Source organism: Schistocerca serialis, chromosome 4 (genome assembly GCF_023864345.2).
Source record: "Schistocerca serialis cubense isolate TAMUIC-IGC-003099 chromosome 4, iqSchSeri2.2, whole genome shotgun sequence".
NCBI lineage: Eukaryota > Metazoa > Arthropoda > Insecta > Orthoptera > Acrididae > Schistocerca > Schistocerca serialis.
The window spans coordinates 861,074,462-861,098,070 of NC_064641.1; the positions used below are offsets into that span (position 1 = coordinate 861,074,462).

The 23,609-nt window shown below is 43.8% G+C and overlaps 1 protein-coding gene across 2 annotated transcripts in view; it reads right to left on the bottom strand.

Annotated features, from left to right (window-relative positions):
- Positions 1 to 23,609, bottom strand: part of LOC126473503 (15-hydroxyprostaglandin dehydrogenase [NAD(+)]-like) — a 332,530-nt gene that overhangs the window by 307,625 nt on the left and 1,296 nt on the right. The window contains exons 2-3 of one of the 2 annotated variants that reach the window (XM_050100593.1): positions 6,101 to 6,194; positions 1,358 to 1,481 (exon numbers count right to left, since the gene is read on the bottom strand). In XM_050100593.1, the coding sequence (XP_049956550.1) occupies positions 1,358 to 1,481; positions 6,101 to 6,194 (218 nt within the window). The remainder of the gene's footprint in view (positions 1 to 1,357; positions 1,482 to 6,100; positions 6,195 to 23,609) is intronic. The other variant, XM_050100592.1, reaches the window with a different exon arrangement.

The following is a 23,609-nucleotide window of genomic DNA, read 5'->3' on the forward strand; positions in this document are numbered from 1 at the left end:
TCCAACAACCGTTCAGCGGCACACAGAAGAGACGCAGAACTCATGACAGCAGCGCAGCCTCCATCGACACTTACAGTACACGAAGCTTAATGTTTGTGTATTGGTGCCGATTGAGTTTTTACCTGATTACATATTAAAATACATTTTCACATTTTTTATTTCGTTAGCTTCTGGGTGGCTTTCAAACTTACAATGCGGTCTTTCCACAAATTTTTAAGGAATTTAAAACACTAATTTCATGAACATCATCGATAACACTTTAATAAGTACAGTGGCCAATCTGTGAGTCTTAGATTAACAATTTAGTTTCTAAATAAGAAAAATAAATACGTAAACACATTCTCTCTCTCTTTCTCTCTCTCTCTCTCTCTCTCTCACACACACACACACACACACAGATCGATTCTGGTTCAGTGTCAACATTTAACACGAATTCCACGAGCAATCTCCAAATGTTTGTGTTCCAAGTTATCAAATCAATACATTTGAGACTAGTTTTTGTTTTAGCTTCACAAGTAGGAAGCGCTAGCGTTACAAAGGTGAAATTAGGGCTGCAGTGTCTCACCCCTACCACTCAGTCTATACATGGAAGAAGCAATGACGGAAATGAAAGTAAGCTTCAAGATTTGGATTAAAATATAGAGAGAAAGGATATCAATGATAAGATTCGCTGACGATATTGTTATCCTCAGTAAAAGAGAAGAAAAATTATGGAACCTTTTGAGTGGAACGAACAGTGTAATGAATACAGAATATGGATAGAAAGTAAACCGAAGAAAGAAGAAGGTCATGTTACCGATAAACTTGGCACCAAAACTGGTGATTACAAATATACGAAGTTAAGGAATTCTGCTACTTTGGAATCAAAATAACGCATGACGGATGAAGCAATAAGGTGCCATTTGCCTGGTACCTTTGAAATGGCACGGACGACTTCCTTCCCCAGCCTTCCCTAATCCAATGAGACCGATGATCTCGCTGTTTGGTCTCTCCCCGAAACAAAAAAATGTTCAAATGTGTGTGAAATCTTATGGGGCTTAACTGCTAAGGTCATCAGTCCCTAAGCTTACACACTACTTAACCTAAATTATGCTAAGAACAAACACACACACACACACACACACATGCCCGAGGGAGGACTCGAACCTCCGACGGAATCAGCCGCACAGTCCATGACTGCAGCGCCTTAGCTTCCCCAAACAACCTAACCCCCAACCTCTTATTTAGCAGCCAAACTGGAAGATAAGACATTTTACTATGCTGGCGTTGTGCAGAATGAGCAGTAGAATCAATAAGAGGAAGAGCCTTGGAGGCCTCTTGGAAGACACCTCCAGTGGTTCCATAGAGGGGGCGCTACCTTCCAGCGAGCTGCTGTTGGTGACGTCCGCTTTGACGAAGAGGACCTTCCCCTTTCCGAACTGATTCTCCAGCTCCTCTACGGCCTTCTTCCCTGCGGCCTCGTCAGCGTCTGACGCCACGATCTGCAAAAGAAAATTCATTAGCAGCGCGAAGGAGAACGCATCGGAACTGTAATTTGGATTTCCTGCTGCACGCAAGCAGTCGGCTCAGTCATTAGGTTATGTGAGCGCGACTCCAGACCTGACTAACTTTCATTGTTACTGATCTGCGTCTACATCTACGAGGCCTGTTCAGAAAGTAAGCTCCGATTGATTGCCAAATTGAAACCACAGTGAACATCAGAAATGTTTTACTTGTAACAATTAGCTACACCTTTCAGCTACTTCTCTACGTAGTCGCCGTTCTGACTTAGACTTTTGTCATAGCGTTGTACCAACTTTTCAATAGCCTCATCATAGAAGGCAGCCGCCAGTGCTTTCCGCCAATTCTCCACGCTGGCCTACACCTCGTTGTATGTGTCAAAATGTTGTCTTCAAAGACAGCGGTTCATGTGACCAGAGATGAAACTCAGGGGGAGACAATTGCGGACTGTATTGTGGGTAATCTCACATTTCCATTTGAAAACGATGCAGGAGCATCTTCATTGCCCCTGCAGAATGCGGCTGAGAATTGTCATGAAGAAGAAACAGCACGACAGTTATGTAATGTTAGCTGCATAGCTTCAGGCGAAATTTCTCACCAGGCCCTCGTACTTGGCGGCAGACACTACTTTCTAGACATCTTTATGCACTCACTGCGAGCTCAGAAATGAGAAGAGCGACGTGATGCTAACTGGGGTTATACTAGAGACACTACCCAACACATCTGTGCAAAGCTTTATCGGATTTTCATAGTCGTTTCCATTTCGCGACCGATCGGAGCTTACTTTCTGAACGCCCCTCGTATAAACGAGGGTTAAACTGTAATAAACGCAACTATTTATTTTCAAATTGCACGAAATAGATACACGCTTGAAAGTTTTACAGTCCTTGTGTAGAACCTGTTCCCAAGGATGTGGAAGTCGTAGGAGACCCTTAGCAGCGCCAGTTGTGTTGATAGTTGGAGTGGAGCGGCCTGTTGCCTGACGAACATCTGTAACCGTTCTGAAGCGAGTTCCATGAAGTGTTTCCTTCAGTTTTCCTCAAGTTGATGTCACAAGGACTTTAGTCTGGGGAGTGTTGTGGGTGCTACAGCACTTTCCAGCCTCACCGATCGAAGAAATCGTTCACAACCTAGGTTGTAGGCGCCCGAGCATTGTACTGCACAATGCTGGGCGGCTTCTCTCTCTAAGCTCTTCATTTTTGGAACACAGCCTGCGGCCAACTAAGAGAAAGAAGAGGCGACTCCTCCTGCATGATCCGCACTTCATTTTATTCAGCGGAAGCTGTGATCGAATTTTTCGGTCGATGGTGCAGGGAAGCGCAGTACACCCGCCACACTCGCCACACATAAGCCCTTGTGAGTTCAATTTGATTCCGAAATTGTAGGACGAACTTCATGACATTCGTTTCAGAACTGTGTCAGAGATTCGTCAGGCAGCAGACCGCTCCACTCGAACATCAACACAGCTGGCGCTGCGTCTCCTACGCCTCCAGCATCGCTAACTACGTGTTACACGAAATTCTGATGACTACGGCGAAGGACAATAAAACTTAAAAACATGTATCCATTTTGTGTAATTTGTGAATAAATAGTTGCCTCTATTAACGTCCCGACACTCGCATATGCTCGGAAAACTTCTGTGAAGTGAATAGCAGAGGATATTTCCCATAGCATCAGTTATTAGAGCCTCTTTTCGTTCCATTCAGGTACGGAGCGCGGTAAGAATGAGTGCTCAGACGCCTCTGTGAGGGCTGTAATTAGTCCCATCTTGTCTTCGTGGTCACCACGTAGGGCACTGTAGTATATGTCTAGATTCATCACTTAAAGCTGGCTCTCGAAACTCTGTGAGTAGAGTGTCCCCGGTCTTGTGAAGCAGAAAATTTAAAGCATTGTTCTAATTTTGGAGAACTGTCTTCCTCGGATATATTTCTTGATCCTTACTCTGCAAGGCGGTGTTCTGCATGGTATTCCCGAGCGAGGTGGTGCAGTGGTTAGCACACTGGACTCACATTCGGGAGGACGACGGTTCAAAGCCGCATCCACCCATCCAGATTTAGGTTATCCGCTTTTTCCCTAAACAACTTGAGGCAAGTGCCGAGATGATTCCTTTGAAAGGGCACGGCCAATTTCCTTCCCCATCGTTTCGTAATCCGAGCTTGTCGTCCGTCTCTAATCTGCTCCTCTCCTCCTCCTTAGCACGGTACTGCGTGTTTAAGTTTCTTCCCGTTCCATTCACGATATGGAGCGTGGGAAGAATGGCTCCTTAGATACCTCTGTGAGTGTTGTAAATACTCTAATCTGATAATACAGCTAGACTCTTCACTTAATACTGCTTAATGAATGTTTGTAGATAGGCTTTCATGGAATGGTCAACGGTTCTGGCACATTTTTTGCATGGAAATTTTAAACCTGTGACCATTCGGACCACCCTTCTTCGTATACGACCAGTGTCCGATGTCAGTATAATTAGGAACGGGGGTTCCATATTTTTTACTAACAAGGGGCACACAAACGATTTGTCAGCAGTCTCCTTTGTTGATTGACCATATATTCCCACTATCCTGCCATTGAATATATTGTGAAAGTAATTCATGCATGTATCCGATAAGAAAATTCATCATATTTACTTCTCTTCCGTTTTTAACTATTTCCCTTGACGTACCATAGCCTCCATGTGCTTTTCCATTATTTTCTTATTGTTCCGTACCTCAGTCGGTAAAAACAGAACACTTACAGAGTCATTTTGTTGGCCGTCCATCCATCCGTCTGTCTGCCTGTCTGTCCAACTGTTACAAACCCTTTTTCGCACGAACAGATACACGTTATGAAGTTAAAACTTATGTCACTTGCTGACCTCTATGGTCCCTTGGCAGTGTAAAAAGGCAGCTTCTAAGTCAATGCAATCGAAAGATATGGCCATTTACGTCAGACATAGTGACAGTCGCAAAACGCCTCATTGGAAACTATTGACTTTTTTTTTTTTGTCATCAGTCTACTGACTGGTTTGATGCGGCCCGCCACGAATTCCTTTCCTGTGCTAACCTCTTCATCTCAGAGTAGCACTTGCAACCTACGTCCTCAATTATTTGCTTGACGTATTCCAATCTCTGTCTTCCTCTACAGTTTTTGCCCTCTACAGCTCCCTCTAGTACCATGGAAGTCATTCCCTCATGTCTTAGCAGATGTCCTATCATCCTGTCCCTTCTCCTTATCAGTGTTTTCCACATATTCCTTTCCTCTCCGATTCTGCATAGAACCTCCTCATTCCTTACCTTATCAGTCCACCTAATTTTCAACATTCGTCTATAGCACCACATCGCAAATGCTTCTATTCTCTTCTGTTCCGGTTTTCCCACAGCCCACGTTTCACTACCATACAATGCTGTACTCCAGACGTACATCCTCAGAAATTTCTTCCTCAAATTAAGGCCGGTATTTGATATTAGTAGACTTCTCTTGGCCAGAAATGCCTTTTTTGCCATACCCCGTTGACTTACAATCATTAAATTTGGCAGGAAGCAAGGTTTCGCAGGACAAGTAAGGGAAAAAATCAAGAAACTGTCGATTTGTAATAATAGCACACACAAAAATATTTAATTGTCTGCCTGCCTGTGCGCCTGTTATGACCCCTTCTGTCAGGAACGGACTGACGTATGAAGTTAAAATTGATGCGTCATAGTGAGGTGTACGGACCATTGGTTGTGTAATAAATGTAAACTTCTAAGGCAACGCTATTCGCTATTTCGATACTCGAAAACTTACTCATCAAAACCTGTAGGGTTCTTCCCGTTGGTATAGAATCTTGATATTCGGTAAGAAGTGGAGCTTCGCAATACAAGCGAAGGAAAAGCAGCCGAAAATTGTTGATTTAGAGTTATATTACACGTAAATTTTTTTTTGTCATTTGTTATGCGATCGTCTGCCTCTTCATATGTTTCGGCCCCTGTGGCCGAGCGGTTCTAGGCGCTTCAGTCCGGATCCGCGCTGCTGCTACGGTCGCAGGTTCGAATCCTGCCTCGGGCATGTATGTGTGTGATGTCCTTAGGTTAGTTAGGTTTAAGTAGTTCTAAGTCTAGGGGACTGATGACCTCAGATGTTAAGTCCCATAGTGGTTCGAGCCATTTGAACCATTTTATTCGTATGTTAAGACCTCATTTCCTCGGGAATGGGTACACGCACATCTTGCCTGTATCGATATCGATAATTGGCAATAATCGTCGAGATTCTCCATTTGCGGGATGAATGAACCGTTAGTATACGTAATTAAGTGTGAACGGAGCCCTCGGTGTGCGAGTACTACTCGGAATTATCTGACTCCTTTTTCTTTATGAATGCGGTGATTTCATGTGACAAGATTAGCTGCTCCAAGCTCTCTCTCAATTCTAAGCAAATATTCTGACAGATTTTCTTTGCCTTTGGAAAAAAGTAGTAATAATAAGAATAATAATAAAACTTGACAAAAGAGAAGTCTAAAGGGAGAAAGACACACAGTAGATTTGTACAACATGTTAGGGGTAGCGTTAGCCATATAGTGCTCAGGCTATTCGACATGGTATGTGCCGAGGCTGTAAGTGAGGTATGAGCGGAGGCAGCGACTCACCTTGGCGCCTGCAGTCAGCAGCGCCCTGCTGAAGGCTCTGCCCAGACCGCCGGCCGCCCCCGTGATCAGCGCCACCTTGCCAGAGGGGTCCATCCTGCAACACGGGACACCGTCTCACCAACATTCGGATGGCTAAGCGTTCTCAGTTCGTCTTATTTGCCACGCGAGTGCATAACTGGTTTTAGTTATGAAGACCACTCTGAGTAGCTCTGCAGCGACAACTGCTAGCTGCCTGCGTTCTATTTCATTTATCAAGATTTTTCCGTTTTGGTAACAATACAATGATGAATAGAAGTGAAAGTACCGCCACAAATTCACGAAGAATGTCCAGATAGCGTGATGCAGTAATCGTTTCGGATCTGAAAAATGGGCCAATGATTCCTTTGGAAGAAATGGCGGCCCAGACCAGTACTTTTTGAGGATGCAGGGACGTTGGGACTGCAACATGGGGCTTTTCGGTTCCCCATATGCGCCAGTTCTGTTTATTGACGAAACCGTCCAGATAAAAATAAGCTTTGTCAGTAAACCAAATGCTGCCCAAATGCATATCGCCGTCATCAATCCTGTGCACTACATCGTTAGCGAATGTCTCTCGTGCAGCAATGGTAGCGGCGCTGAGGGGTTGCCGCGTTTGAATTTTGTACGGATAGAGGTGTAAACTCTGGCGCATGAGGCGATACGTGGACGTTGGTGTCATTTGGACCGCAGCTGCAACATGGCGAACGGAAACCCGAGGCCGCTGTTGGATCACCTGCTGCACTAGCTGCGCGTTGCCCTCTGTGGTTGCCGTATGCGGTCGCCCTACCTTTCCAGCACGTTCATCCGTCACGTTCCCAGTCCGTTGAAATTTTTCAAACAGATCCTTTATTGTATCGCTTTTCGGTCCTTTGGTTACATTAAACCTCCGTTGAAAACTTCGTCTTGTTGCAACAACACTGTGTTCTAGGCGGTGGAATTCCAACAACAGAAAAATCCTCTGTTCTAAGGAATAAACCATGTTGTCTACAACACACTTGCACGTTGTGTACACCAAACGCTTACAGCAGAAAGACGACGTACAGAATGGCGCACCCACAGACTGCGTTGTCTTCTATATCTTTCACATCACTTGCAGCGCCATCTGTTGTTGAAAATTGTAACTACTGTAATTTCGAAAGTTCGTCCGCCTGAAAATGTACTGTTGTCCCAAGCATATTGCAACAAACGGTGTATTTCTATCGCTGCTCGTTTAGTTTTTATTGCCGTTTCAAATATACCGGTCATTTTTGAAACACCCTGTATGATCATCGAAATTCTATACCAACGTCCCAAAAAATTTTTTAAAACTTTTTAAAATTTTTTCGAGATTTCTTATAATTTTTTGATATTTTAATACATCTTATGTAAAGTATCGGGTGATGAAAAAGTCAGTATAAATTTGAAAACTGAATAAATCACAGGATTAATATAGATAGAGAGGTACAAATTGACACACATGCTTGGAATGACATGGGGTTATATTAGAACCAAAAAAATACAAATGTTCAAAACATGTCCGACAGATGGAGCTTCATCTGATCAGAACAGCAATAATTAGGATAACAAAGTAAGACAAAGCAAAGATGATGTTCTTTACAGGAAATGCTCAATATGTTCACCATCATTCCTCCACAATAGCTGTAGTCGAGGAATAATGTTGTGAGCAGCACTGTAAAGCATGTCCGAAGTTATGGTGAGGCATTGGCGTCGGATGTTGTCTTTCAGCATCCCTAGAGATGTCGGTCGATCACGATACACTTGCGACTTCAGATAACCCCAAAGCCAATAATCGCACGGACTGAGGTCCGAGGACCTGGGAGGCCAAGCATGAGGAAAGTGGCGGCTGAGCACACGATCATCACCAAACGACGCGCGCAAGAAATCTTTCACGCGTCTAGCAATATGGGGTGGAGCGCCATCCTGCATAAACATGGTACGTTCCAGCAGGTGTTTATCAGCCAGGCTCGGAATGATGCGATTCTGTAACATATCGGTGTACCTCTCACCCGTCACGGTAGCAGTTACAAAACGAGAATCACGCATTTCCTCGAAGAAAAAAGGCACGATAACGGTAGATGTGGTAAATCCAACCCATACCGTGACTTTCTCGTCGTGCAACGGAGTTTGGACGACAGTTCTAGGATCTTCGGTAGCCCAAATTCTAGAATTGTGAGCGTTGACAGACCCACGGAGCGTGAAATGAGCTTCGTCGGTCCACAACACGTTACTCAACCAATCGTCATCTTCCGCCATCTTTTGAAACGCCCACACCGCAAATGTTCTCCACTTCACTAAATCGCCAGGTAACAGTTCATGATGTCGATGGATTTTGTACGGATAGCATACAGTAGTGTATGGAATGCCGGTGCGACGTGCGACTGCACGAGCGCTGACTTCCCCGTGCATAGACGAACCCGCTACAGTCTGCATTTCTTCCTCAACTGTCTCAGCAGCATTACGCCTTGTGCTCGGTCGGCCACTACGGGGTCTATCGTCTAAACAACCCATGGCTTCGAACTTCGAAATCATTCTCGCCACAACAGCATTTGTCAACGACCTTTACCCGTTCGAATCCCCTTCCTATGGTGATAGGATCGTAACGCTGAACTAGCACATTCCCCATTCTGATAATACAGCCTCACTAAAAGCGCCTTTTCAGGTAACGTCAACATGCTGCGACTGATGGCGTATCTGATTCTTTCTTTCATTACAGCTCCTTTTATACATGATTGTCATGCGCAGTCACTGATGTTTTGCTGTCCAGCGCAACATTGTTTTTGTTCTAATAAAACCCCATGTCATTCCAAGCGTGTGTGTCAATTTTTCCCTTCCTATCTACATTATTCCGTGGTTTATTAAGTTTTCAAATTTATACTGACTTTTTGATCACCCGGTATTTAAAGTGACAGAAACATCAGAATTAAAACTCACTTACCAACAGTCACACAATTGCGCACCAAGACACCCCCAACGTTCGTAGTCAAAAATCAAATCCCTCAAGAGGGTTAAGCCGTCAAAATAAATAAAAAAAAAAATGGTTCAAATGGCTCTGAGCACTATGGGACTTAACATCTATGGTCATCAGTCCCCTAGAACTTAGAACTACTGAAACCTAACTAACCTAAGGACATCACACAACACCCAGCCATCACGAGGCAGAGAAAATCCCTGACCCCGCCGGGAATCGAACCCGGGAACCCGGGCGTGGGAAGCGAGAACGCTACCGCACGACCACGAGATGCGGGCAAAATAAATAAAACAGGACATCGAGGCGAATAGTGCGGTGGAGCTCAACGAGAAAAAAAAGCTATATATAAATACAATCACTTAAAATGAGACACATAAATAAGGAATGATCAAAATTGGGGCATCCAACGAGCTAAATGGCTAACCCCACCCACCGACGCTTTCTCAAACCCTTCCCCCTTCACTCACCCGTACACCGTTATGAATAAATGTCAAGCCGATAAGCGTTTCCGCGTTGAATTCATGAAATGTAGGACACACAAGTTAAAATCGCAACATACTGACATTGTTATTGAGAGGTTAAAATTTTTTGAAAAGATTGTTATAGTATTTTGATCACACGTATTACGTCGGAACTTTTCCTTCTTATGTAATTCACCTGAAGATGCTGTTTTAATTCAGCGAAACCGATTGTAACAACAAAGAAATCGCCAATTACAACTGTCTAGCCGTTCGTTTTACTTCCGTTCATTATGCAGTTTAACGGCTACCCGCATTACAATATTCTAAGGAACTAAGTCATGGCTTCTCGATGTATGTAAAATGAAATGCCGAAAAACTGGGCAACTTTGTGACTGAAGTGTTACTTTAAGGTAACAGCATACTTTAGCTTTTTTTCCCCTTAAACTAGCTGACACACACCGCATTCCTCGTGTATTCATTGCGTCAGTTTTCTGTTATAGGCGAAAACAGAAAATGAACTGTGTTTATAGTGTAACATCGGAAAAATTCTATGTATTAGTGAAATGACTTTTTAAATTACGAAACAGTTTCTGTACAATGGGCGCAGCTACTTCGCCTGTCTACAACGCGATTTTGTAAACGTCTCTATGGCTACACATATTCATAGCTCTAGAGACGGTCATTGTTTTCGTCTACAGCCCGTTGCGCTTGGTAGTAGTTGAATGCTGTCAAAAGAGCAACCGATGTCAGGGATTTCCATAACTTGATTCGATTCTAAGAGAATCCCTGTAGTAAAGAATAAATGTATTAAAGCTTCTCGGGTGAGACAGTATTTTTTGGCGCATCTCGTTGCTTGCGCCGCCATATCTCCTAAACTATGATAGGCAGGTAGTTCTTACACCCACAGCAATTGTTGCCTGACAGAAAGGCACATGCGTACCACGTTTTTTGAAATCGGTCCAGTGATTTAGGAGGAGATGTTGAACATACGCACACACATACATACATATTTATAATATTTGTGGGTAGTCTGGTCAACACCCAGCGTACTGGTCAGCTACACTGTGTTCTCGCATAGTACTGCCATTAGTAATGGAAGCTACAAGTACGTTAATTGTACCTGAACTGGTCACAAAATCATTTTGTTTACAAGTGGAGAAACGTGTTTGTAGATTTCGTGGAAAATTTTTAGCCGGCCGAAGTGGCCGTGCGGTTAAAGGCGCTGCAGTCTGGAACCGCAAGACCGCTACGGTCGCAGGTTCGAATCCTGCCTCGGGCATGGATGTTTGTGACGTCCTTAGGTTAGTTAGGTTTAACTAGTTCTAAGTTCTAGGGGACTAATGACCTCAGCAGTTGAGTCCCATAGTGCTCAGAGCCATTTGAACCATTTTGGAAAATTTTTACTGCTGCCGATAAGTCTGGAGACCTGATTAAGTATGGGTAAGGTGGTATAAATAAGTTACACGGGTAGACTATTCGGTATGACAGTTAAATTCTACACAAATTATCTTCAGCTGCTGGAAATTCCATAGATGACAGGGGTAACTTTGTGAAAGCAAACAGCAGAAACAAGTATTACATTTGAAATTGTAGCCGGCCGCATGACTGTCCGGTTCTAGGCGCTACAGTCTGGAACCGCGCGACCGCTACGATCGCTAGTTCGAATCCTGCCTCGGGCATGGATGTGTGTGATGTCCTTAGGTTAGTTAGGTTTAAGTAGTTCTAAGTTATAGGGGACTGATGACCTCAGATGTTAAGTACCATAGTGCTCAGAGCCATTTGAACCATTTTGAAATTGTAGAAAACAAGTCTCATTAATAAAGAAAATGTTCAAAGGTGTGTGAAATATTATAGGACTTAACTGCTAAGGTCATCAGTCCCTAAGCTTACACACTACTTAACCTAAATTATCCTAAATTACCCATGCCCGAGGGAGGACTCGAACCTCCGCCGGGACCAGCCGACCCAAGTTGTGAACAAGGCACTGTGCAAACTGGAGGTGGCTCCATAATGGTATGGGCTATTCTTACATGGAATGGACTGGGTCCTCTAGCCCAGCTAAGCCAACTGAGACCATTTACAGCCATTCAGGGACTTCTTGTTCCCAAATAACGATGCACTCTTTATGGATGACAATGCGCCATGACACTGGGCCACATATCATCAACATTGTTTCAGCACAGAGGTTCATTTAGATTCTCATAACTGTGATAGCCTCTAATACAGGCTGTCAGCAACAAACAGTTAACCCTATGGCTACCAAATAAATGGAAATGATCTTATGGCATTGTTGGCCGGGAGGGAGTTCGGCCGCCGTATTGCAAGTCCTTTTCAGTTGACGCCATTTCGGCGACTTGCTAGTCAATGATGATGAAAATAACACAAAATCCAGTTCCCTGCCGGGAATCGAACCCAGTCCCCCTGCGTGATAGGCAGTAAAGCTACCGCTACGCTACGGAGGCGGACTATGACTACTAACAACACGAAGAAACACAATTTTAAAATTTTTCGCATAATTAACGTTTATTATCATAGCAAGCAATGACTATGGGTAAGCACTGGAGAAAAGTAAACAGTCAATTTTTTTTAAGAGATAGTTTCGCTTTTCAACCTTTCATTCATCATTTTATGTGATGTATTTCAAAGCAATTTGGCATTTTTGCTAAAAAAAATCCCCACATCTCGAAGCTTCCATGAAGTCATAATGCGGACCCTTCCGCCGCAGGTTTGAGTCCTCCCTTGGGAATGGGTGTGTGTGTGTGTGTGTGTGTGTGTGTGTGTGTGTGTGTGTGTGTGTCTGTGTGTGTGTGTGTGTGTGTTGTTCTTAGTATAAGTTAATTTAAGTAGTATGTAAGTCTATCGGACCGATGACCTCAGCAGTCCGGTCCCTTAGGAATTTCACACACATTTATTTGATGTCATAATACTTAAAACAAACTATAGTTGTAAATAACAATCAAAAATCGGCCTAAATTTTAATAAATTATCTTTCACAACTATATACTATCGCAGTGTTTTCATTTCGATAATACTCATAAGACCCGTAGTAGAAAATCAAATTTATGTTGCAATAACTTACATATACTTACTTTCACTGTCAGCGATCTCCCAATATGGCCACTATAAAATTTGTCAGAATTTCCTACACTCGCATAGCACAATCTCCACCACGACTGTTGCTCTGAACGCTATGAGTGATTTCTGCAGTGCACTACACTCACAGACGTACGTCAGTACTTTAGTCGACCACTATATGTAGCACCTGGGAGTGAGGGGTCTTCGGTTGGCTTACCACAGAGTTTTTATCGGGATATTTCACAAGGACTCGCTGAACCACTTGATAGTATATGCGCAACTGTCTTGAAATCATTCTCAGTTCAATGAGATTTCCTTAGACACCGCTGTACTTGTTTACTTAACGTTACCGCGTGTTTCCGACATCGGCCACAGAAGGCCAAGTGCAGTAATGCCGTGGTCGGTCAATACCACTAGAAGTCTCTGTCTTGCAGTGTCATCAGTGATTTCATGGCAAAGACACTGGTTCTTAAATATATATATATATATACAGGGTGAGTCACCTAACATTACCGCTGGATATATTTCGTAAACCACATCAAATACTGACGAATCGATTCCACAGACCGAACGTGAGGAGAGGGGCTAGTGTAATTGGTTAATACAAACCAAAAAAAATGCACGGAAGTATGTTTTTTAACACAAACCTACGTTTTTTTTAATGCAACCCCGTTAGTTTTGTTAGCACACCTGAACATATAAACAAATACGTAATCAGTGTCGTTTGTTGCATTGTAAAATGTTAATTACATCCGGAGATATTGTAACCTAAAGTCGACGTTTGAGTACCACTCCTCCGCTGTTCGATCGTGTGTATCGGAGAGCACCGATTTACATAGGGATCCAAAGGGAACGGTGATGGACCTTAGGTACAGAAGACTGGAACAGCACATTACGTCCACATGCTAACACCTTTTTATTGGTCTTTTTTACTGACGCACATGTACGTTACCATGAGGGGTGAGGTACGCGTGCACACGTGGTTTCCGTTTTCAATTACGGAGTGGAATAGAGTGTGTCCCGACATGTCAGGCCAATAGATGTTCAATGTGGTGGCCATCATTTGCTGCACACAATTGCAATCTCTGGCGTAATGAATGTCGTACACGCCGCAGTACATCTGGTGTAATGTCGCCGCAGGCTGCCACAATACGTTGTTTCATACCCTCTGGGGTTGTAGGCACATCACGGTACACATTCTCCTTTAACGTACCCTACAGAAAGAAGTCCAGAGGTGTAAGATCAGGAGAACGGGCTGGCCAATTTATGCGTCCTCCACGTCCTATGAAACACCCGTCGAACATCCTCTCAAGGGTCAGCCTAGTGTTAATTGCGAAATGTGCAGGTGCACCATTATGCTGATACCACATACGTCGACGCGTTTCCAGTGGGGCATTTTCGAGCAACGTTGGCAGATCATTCTGTAGAAACGCGATGTATGTTGCAGCTGTTTGGGCCCCTGCAATGAAGTAAGGACCAATGAGGTGGTCGCCAATGATTCCGCACCAAACATTTACAGTCCACGGTCGCTGTTGCTCTACCTGTCTGAGCCAGCGAAGATTGTCCACGACCCAGTAATGCATGTTCCGTAGATTCACTGCCCCGTGGTTTGTGAAACCCGCCTCATCGGTAAACAGGTAGAACTGCAACGCATTCTCTGTTAATGCCCATTGACAGAATTGCACTAGATGATTAAAGTCATCACCATGTAATTGCTGATGTAGCGACACATGAAACGGGTGAAAGCGATGACGATGCAGTATGCGCGTGACACTACTTTGACTCAGTCCACCGGCTCTCGCAATGTCCCGTGTACTCATGTGTGGGTTCATGGCAACAGCAGCTAACACACCAACTGCACCCGCTTCTCCTGTGACGGGCCTGTTACGGACCCGTTTGCGTGCTACGACTATACCTGTTGCATACAGTTGGCGGTAGATGTTTTGCAATGTGCTGCACGTTGGATGCTCTCTGTCCGGGTACCGTTCTGCATACACCCTGCAGGCTTCAGCTGCATTTCGTCGACACTCGCCATATATGAGTATCATCTCCGCCGTTTCAGAGTTCGAATACGCCATGGTCACAGTTCCTACAACACTACACTATCACAGACGTCTGGTAACACGGTGTACTACAGTTAGTCTGCGTGCGGAGACGAATGCAGAATAACAATAGCAGCAAGCGCTACATGCGGACACTGCGACAGCTAGACCAAACCACAACAGTGCACTACAGCCACTCTCGTAAACACGGTCGTCATCGTAAACATGTCCCTGCAGATGCTGCTCGCCGACCGTGGCCCGTGTTTGTTACAACACGCAACTGAACGTCGGAGGTTTCAAGCGTCAACTTTAGGTTACAATATCTCCGGATGTAATTAACATTTTACAATGCAACAAACGGCACTGATTACGTATTTATTTATATGTTCAGATGTGCTAACAAAACTAACGTGGTTCCATTTAAAAAAACGTAGGTTTGTGTTAAAAAACATACTTCCGTGCATTTTTATATGGTTTGTATTAAACAATTACACTAGCCCCTCTCCTCACGTTCGGTCTGTGGAATCGGTTCGTCAGTATTTGATGTGGTTTACGAAATATATCCAGCGGTAACGTTAGGTGACTCACCCTGTATATATAATGGTGGGTTCAGCTAGAAACCAATGAGGCTCAAAGGGTTAAAGGGTGAAATCAATTTAGCGGACACATGGGACAGGTAGTCAGGTGGAAGGTTCACTAATTAGACTGATTCCTGTCTGTGCAGTAACTCAGAGTCGCTTGTCGTCTCTCAAAACATACCGCAAGTCCAGAATAGTCTTCTAATGTTTCCATATGTAATGGATGTAATGGATTAAAAATGGGACGTGGGCAGAATGGGTCAAACAAGTGAGTAAGCCATAATGTTTTTTTTTATTAACTGCCGCTTACGCAATTTGTTCAGTATGAGCATTGAAGGCGTCGACGAGATGCCTCATCCATAAAATCTCGTGAAGAACTGTTGCAGTTCCTGCGCACTGGCCTTCAAATCAGTGTCCCTGGTAAATTAGGTGTTTTTTTTCTTTTTTTAGATATCCCAACAGCTAAAAGTCACATGAATTAAGAAAATCAAGTGATCTTGCAGCCCATCTAGAAAACCTCTGAAGGTAACACGTTTATGGAACGTAGCATTAAGCAGATCTTTCACCGGACAGGCCATCTGAGGTGTTGCCCCATCTTGCATGAAAACAGTGGTTTTCACACAGTTGTGCTCTTCCAAAGCAGGAATCACAAGCAGGTCTCGATAATGTGCACACGTCATGGGACACCTGACAGGCCTTCTTGGTGTATCCACTTCAAAGACGAACGCACTGACGATAAAGGTGCTTGTGAATCCACACTACACAATCACATACGGCGAGTGCAATCGCACTTCGAGCACCCAGAATTGGGCAGTTGTGTATTCGGTGCATCCTGAAGCGTAAAATGTGTCTCATCATTCCATAGAATATTGCCTCAGCACATATTATCAACTTCGATACGTGCCAGAAACCGAAGAGCAAATTCAGAACGTTGCTGCAGATCAAGAGGTTACAGTTGCTGCACCGTCTGGATCTTGTACGCCTGCCAGTGTAAAATAGATCGCAAAGCTTTTCGTACTGTTAACCATGGGATGTTATAAGAGTCGAGGGACATGAAAGGAAACCAGTGGTTGGGAAGGGAGCGAGGCAGGGTTGTAACCTCTCCCCGATGTTATTCAATCTGTATACTGAGCAAGCAGTAAAGGAAACAAAAGAAAAATTCGGAGTAGGTATTAAAATCCATGGAGAAGAAATAAAAAACTTTGAGGTACGACGATGACACTGTAATTCTGTCAAAAATGGTTCAAATGGCTCTGAGCACTATGGGATTTAACATCGGAGGTCACGAGTCCCCTAGAACTTAGAAGTACTTAAACCTAACTAACCTAAGGACATCACACACATCCATGCCCGAGGCAGGATTCGAACCTGCGACCGCAGCAGTCGCGCGGTTCCGAACTAAAGCGTCTAGAACCGATCGGCCACCACGGCCGGCCGTAATTCTGTCAGAGACAGCAAAGGACGTGGAAGAGCAGTTGAACGGAATGGATAGTGTCTTGAAAGGAGGATATAAGATGAACATCAACAAAACCAAAACGAGGATAATGGAATGTAGTCGAATTAAGTCGGGTGATGCTGAGGGAATTAGATTAGGAAATGAGACACTTGAAGTAGTAAGGGAGTTTTGCAATTTGGGGAGCAAAATAACTGATGATGGTCGATGTAGAGTGGATATAAAATGTAGACTAGCAATGGCAAGGAAAGCGTTTCTGAAGAAGAGAAATTTGTTAACATCGATATAGATTCAAGTGTCAGGAAGTCGTTTCTGAAAGTATTTGTATGGAAGTGAAACATTGACGATAAATAATTTGGAAAAGAAGAGAATAGAAGCTTTCGAAATGTGGTGCTACAGAAGAATGCTGAAGATTAGATGGGTAGATCACATAACTAATGAGGAGGTATTGAATAGAATCGGGGAGAAGAGTAGTGTGTGGCACAACTTGACTAGAAGAAGGGATCGGTTGATAGGACATGTTCTGAGGCATCGAGGGATCTCCAATTTAGTATTGGAGGGCAGCGTGGAGGGTAAAAATTGTAGAGGGAGACCAAGAGAAGAATACACTAAACAGAGTCAAAAGGACGTAGGTTGCAGTAAGTACTGGGAGATGAAGAAGCTTGCACAGAATAGAGTAGCATGGAGAGCTGCATCAAACCAGTCTCAGGACTGAAGACCACAACAACAACAACAACAACTACAACCATGGGATGAACAATTCTCATGACACTGCCCGACCACTAGCGCTAGCCAGGGCACATGCTGCATGGTCAGTTACAGCAACAGAAACCTCGTCAATAACTTCCACTGGGATAGGTCGCCTTCCTCCTCCATGTACAACATCAAGCTCACATGTGTTTTCGAATCTCATTATCACCTTCTTTAATCCGTTTAATGACATTGGGCCTCTCCTCAGACCTTCCTCTCTATGCAACTGTGTAATTGCTGCCATTCACATGAGAAAGTTTCACTAACAGCGCACAGTCTCCCTTCTCGATAGCCATATTGTTCACTAACGTTATGGCTTGTTGAATGACAGCAAGGGTGTCGTATCGTCATACAAACTGTATACAGCGTCAGATTTTCACCTGGTGGCCAGAATCAGAACTAATATATTTCCAGCGCAAATCGGTTCTACGTTAACGCACTAAGTTTGACTGCCATACAATAATTACAGCCCACCTTGGACCTCTGTGCGTAGTTGCACTTTAATTATAACCACCCAGTACTCTTACACATGCTTAGGCCTTCATATTATTTTTAAAAATCGTTCCCCTCAACGATTCTAACGAAGGTTTTTGGAGATTCCCCTCAGGTGTAAGGGAGATGCCACCACTGGATATAAAGGGTATCCCGAAAATGTTGCGACAAACTCAGAGGGGTTGAGGAGTGAGCTTTGGGGAACAAATCGAGGATAGTAAACATCATCCAATGACGCTACAGAGCGTCGATGTTATATGTGTAGGTGCCTACCACTAGGCTACCTCTTCGGCAGCAAACGAGACCTCGCAAGCTGATGGAGCATAGGCGGAACGTCTCGCAATGTTGTTTGTTTACCAGTGATTGCCACTGATTGCCAAGATCCTCAGTGGAGAAGACAGGGCAAGTTGCTGCATAGACAGGCCTTGCCTCCTACGAGTGCGATGCCATGGTGGCTTGGTGGATATCAGCTTCAGACACGGATTTCCTTTAAACAGTTTTTTTTTCATGTATACCGAAAAACAATGGTGATTTTAGTGGGTTCCAGGAGAAGAGGAAACTGCGGATGGAAACCCGAGTCAGAAACCGTCATCCACCCAGGCAACGTAGCAACGTATTCATAGGAGATAAGGCCTGTCTACGTAGCAACTAGCTCAATCATCTCCACTGGCGATTGTGGCAATCAGTCGCGATTACTGAATGCCTACGGCTTGTCAGTATACAAAGTGCAGTTTGTTGCGCCTAGGACTTTGATGCTCTGTTGTGGAGTTTGATGACGTTTCCGGACACCATCGATGTCTTCATCAAGACACAGTCTACAACCTCTTGAAGTTGTGAAGTGGTCAGTTCCGCATTACATATGGGTGTTTCTATACACGTCCCAGTGTAAAGGGATGTGGGGAGATTTGTGCTGCCAGTGGAGACGCAATAACAACAGAGTGGGTCAGTAGGGAGATTCTGAACGTGGAATAGTCGCAGTATATCTGAGCAACAATTTCATCAGGGGAATTTGAACCCATCTAAAGCTGTCCAAGTTGACTGTTGATGACGTAATTGCGAAGTGTAAATGCGAAGTAACAACCACAACTTAATTAAGATCAGACAGACCTCGTGTACTGACGTAAAAGGACCGTCGATCATTGCAAAGGGTGTAACAATCGCTTGAAATCAGTGAAAGTATTCACTTTTGTGTTTCAAAGCGCTGCCATGAGACAACCACTTACAATAACTGAACGTAAGGGAGTAAAAAGAATTGGGTACAATGGCCGAGCATTTCCTCATAAGCCAAACACCTCTACAGCCAGTGCTAAGCGAGGCTTGAGGTGGAGTAAAGAGCAAAGCCACCGGACAGTGGATGACTGTAAACGAGTGAATTGTGGAGATGAAAATGACACTATACGCTGTGGCAAACCAGTGGAAGGGTTCGGGTGTAATGAATGCCCGGAGAACGTCACCTGCCAATATGTGTAGCGCTAACAGTGAAGTAGGGAGGAGGTCGCACCACGCTGTGGGGGCGTTTTCCACGGTTTGTGGTGTGGTACCCTTATCGCGCTTAATGAAACGCTAAAAGCGGAAGCATATGAACACATTTTACTGTTTAATGCACACATTAGAGGAACTGTTCGGAGATGGTGACTTCTTGCATGGCGGTGGACCTATCATAAAGTAGCATCTGCTTGTAGACAACAGCATTCCTGAAATGGCGTGGTCTACCCAGACTCCCGACCTGACCCCACTGAAAAGCCTCTTGGATGAGATATGTCAGCTTCCAAAAATGGTTCAAATGGCTCTGAGCACTAAGGGACTTAACATCTGAGGTCATCAGTCCCCTAGACTTAGAACTACTTAAACCTAACTAACCTAAGGACATCACACACATCCATTCCCGAGGGAGGATTCGAACCTGCGACCATAGCAGCAGCGCGGTTCCGGACTGAAGCGCCTAGAGCCGCTCGGTCACAGCGGCCGGCCAGGGTGGGAACACGGCATGTTAATTTCCACTAATAGGTGTCCACTTACTTTAGATCAGCTGCTAAATTATGTACCTCTTACTAGTATGATAACTGTAGTTTAAATTTCATTGTGCCTTCCCGTGTCCGACTGCGCATCCATTTAGATGTGTGCATTCATTTGGATGCTTCGATTGGAATGTACTCGGCAACAGAATCGAAAAAGCAAGAATGAAACTCTGTGTGCGTGTGTGTTTTGTATCCTGCGTGCCGATTATTAGAGGCATTGTTAATAAGCTATGCTCGTTACCTTATGTTCTCTTACATCCCTCTAGTGCAGAAGTTCCCAACCTGAGGGTAATCGTCCCCTGAACGATAAAATGAAATTTTTTGAGGGGTGGAAACCAAGACGGTTCTCCTTATGTCTCAGTCTCAAAACTCTGTTTAAGAGATTGTTATTACTATCATACATATTGTAAGATTCTTAATATTGATTGCAGAAGACCAATAATTACTGTTTCCAAATACTATCATTACTGCGTGGCACGGGAGTTCGGGTTGCTGCTAGGGAGACGAAAGAATTAAAGTGACATTCCTCACATATCCACCCCCTACACATTCTTTATGCCATGTACTGTGCATATGTGACAATAAGAGTGAGACACGTATAAAGTGCTTAATGTCACGTGAAAATTTCTTCTCCACATTGTAGGTAGTTCCTGCAGTGTACCAGAAATCGCTTCTTAACTGACTTTGAAACACAACACAGTTGTAACTACGTATACGTCGATACAATACACAAAAGTAACTACATATTGGCGACTATAGTGTTGTAAACTGTATTATTAGTAACTATTATTAGTGGCAGCGGTCAGACACAAACCTTTAGCAGCCTGAAGTATTTCAGTTTCTGCCAGTCCAGAAGCAAGCAGTCTAGCTATTACGTGGTTTATAAACAGTAAGTATACTGCAGACATTTTAACTTGGTTTATTTTTAATAGGGTGCAGGGTTTGGATTAAGCAACTCCCGCTAGGGACATGGGTGGGGCAGGGGAAGAACTTTTTGTAACAAGTGTCTACCGCCACTGTGGACAGTTACGCTTTCTTTTCTGGCTAAGAGTTGTACATAACACTCACAATGTACTGGCAGTTGCTTCAGCATTCATTCTAACACACATACTACTCAAACAAAGCACGGGAAAAAGAAATATGACATTCAAGAGTCATTGATATGAAAGCAGATTTTTGGCTATGACTGCAATGAGAACACAAACAAGGAACTGAATAGACTTGGAGTGTTACTTACCATGTGCACTGACGAACAACAGACCAAATCCAAGAAAAGTGGTTAGATATAAGCAATGAGAATTGTCTCATCGACTCATTAATTTGTGGTTTAATAAAACAGCTACAAAAAAGAAATATCACTAATGTTTAATCATTTAAAAAATAAAAGTTTTCAAACTGGGTTGGGGATAGTTGCTAATATCTACATCTACATAGACATCTACATGGATACTCTGTAAATCACATTTAAATGCCTGGCAGAGGGTTCATAGAACCACCTTCACAATTCTCTATTATTCCAATCTCGTATAGCGCGCGGGAAGAATGAACACCTATATCTTTCCGTACGAGCTCTCTTTTCCCTTATTTTATCGTAGTGATCGTTCCTCGCTATGTAGGTCGGTGTCAACAAAATATTTTCGCATTCGGAGGAGAAAGTTGGTGATTCGAATTTCGTGAGAAGATTCCGTGGCAACGAAAAACGCCTTTCTTTTAATGATGTCCATCCCAAATCCTGTATCATTTCTGTGACACTCTCTCCCATATTTCGCGCTGATACAAAACGTGCTGCCTTTCTTTGAACTTTTTCGATGTACTCATTCTGTCCTATCTGGTAAGTCCCACACCGTGCAACAGTATTCTAAAAGAGGACGAACAAGCGTAGTGTAGGCAGTCTCCTTAGTAGGTCTGTTACATTTTCTAAGTGTCCTGCCAATAAAACGCAGTCTTTGGTTAGCCTTCCCCACAACATTTTCTGTGTGTCCCTTCCAATTGAAATTGTTCGTAATTGTAATATCTAGGTATTCAGTTTAATTTACGGTTTTTAGATTAGACTGATTTATCGTGGAACCTAAGTTTAACGGATTCCTTTCAGCACTCATGTGGATGACCTCACACTTTTCGTTATTTAAAGTCAACTGCCACGTTTCGCACCATTCCGATATTTCTTCTAAATCGTTGTGCAGTTTGTTTTGATCTTCTGATGACTTTATTAGTGGATAAACGACAGCGTCATCTGCAAACAACCAAAGACGGCTGCTCAGATTGTCTCCCAAATCGTTTATATAGATAAGGAACCGCAAAGGGCCTGTAACACTATCTCACGGAACGCCAGAAATCACTTCTGTTTTACTCGATGACTTTCCGTCAGTTACTACGAACTGACAGGAAATCACAGATCCAGTCACATAGCTGAGACGATAATCCATAAGCACGCAATTTAACTACGAGCCGCTTGTGTGGCACAGTGTCAAAAGCCTTCCGGAAAACCAGAAATACGGAATCGATCTGAAATATCTTGTCAATAGCACTCAGCACTTCATGTGAATAAAGAGCTAGTTGTGCATGTGCATACTTACCTCTATATGTTTGAACACGGTATACTCACTGGTCAGCATTACTGTGACACTGTTCTCCTTCCCTATGTGCGTCCTTTGAGGGGTGCATTCTGCTCCGATTTCACTTTTATAGATGACAATGCGAGACACAAGAACGATGTTTGCTAAACCGATGTTTACTGTGTGTCAATAGAGCGTTTCCTTCGAGGTAATTCATTATGTTCGAACACAATATTGTGAGATCGCAAGAACTATGCCCCTTACATGAAGTCATTAAAGATCACCTAACTCACATTGAGCGAACAGTAGGGCTGAACAAAATGACTGACAAGGCACAATGCATCTTCTAGAGGGTATAGTATGGATGTAGTGGAATAATTAATGTTGGGTGATGGTTTTAAAGTAATTCACACAACATGAAAACTTTGTGGAAACAAGTCGATTTACTGGACGCTAGTTTACCCCAGGGAAGTATTTGGAGTTGACCGTGGCCGGCTGGGGAACGGTGAAGGGAAGCGACAATAGGCAGCTTAGGGTGGCTCAAGCTCTGAGAAAGCGGTAACGCAGCGCGGTCTCCAGCCACCTTAATATGAGTGACAGTGAGTGGGTTGTTGACTCTGACTCCATGCTGGTGTACCGGGAAACAGACGGAGAACTTGTACGCCTGTTGATAAATGTCCGTCGTCCCGTTTTCTGTGAAACATGCGACAAACCCGCTCAAGCTACGGTGGAGCAGTCAACAGAGGTCAAATATGCATGTTCGTGACTATAGCAACTTCACGCTGAATTCACGGTCCGTAGAGCCTGAAGTAAATCAGGTGAAGAGCGACAGTATGAAATATGCTGACCTCTGATGGGAATGTAGGACCAAGGAATTTGAAGTACTCTCCTGGGAGTCAGAATTCCGGAAAACTTGGTGTTTGTGCAGACGCTAACCTTGATGGGTGGCCTGGGGGGAGCTAAGTAGAAGAAGTTGAGAGGAAGGGAAATTTTGTGGGAATCTGTTCACTTCCCAGAGCAGGTATTGGTCGGCGCTGGGAAGTGATGCATAATTAACACGACTTGCGCTGCAATTGGAGTAACTCATTTTGCTGGAGGG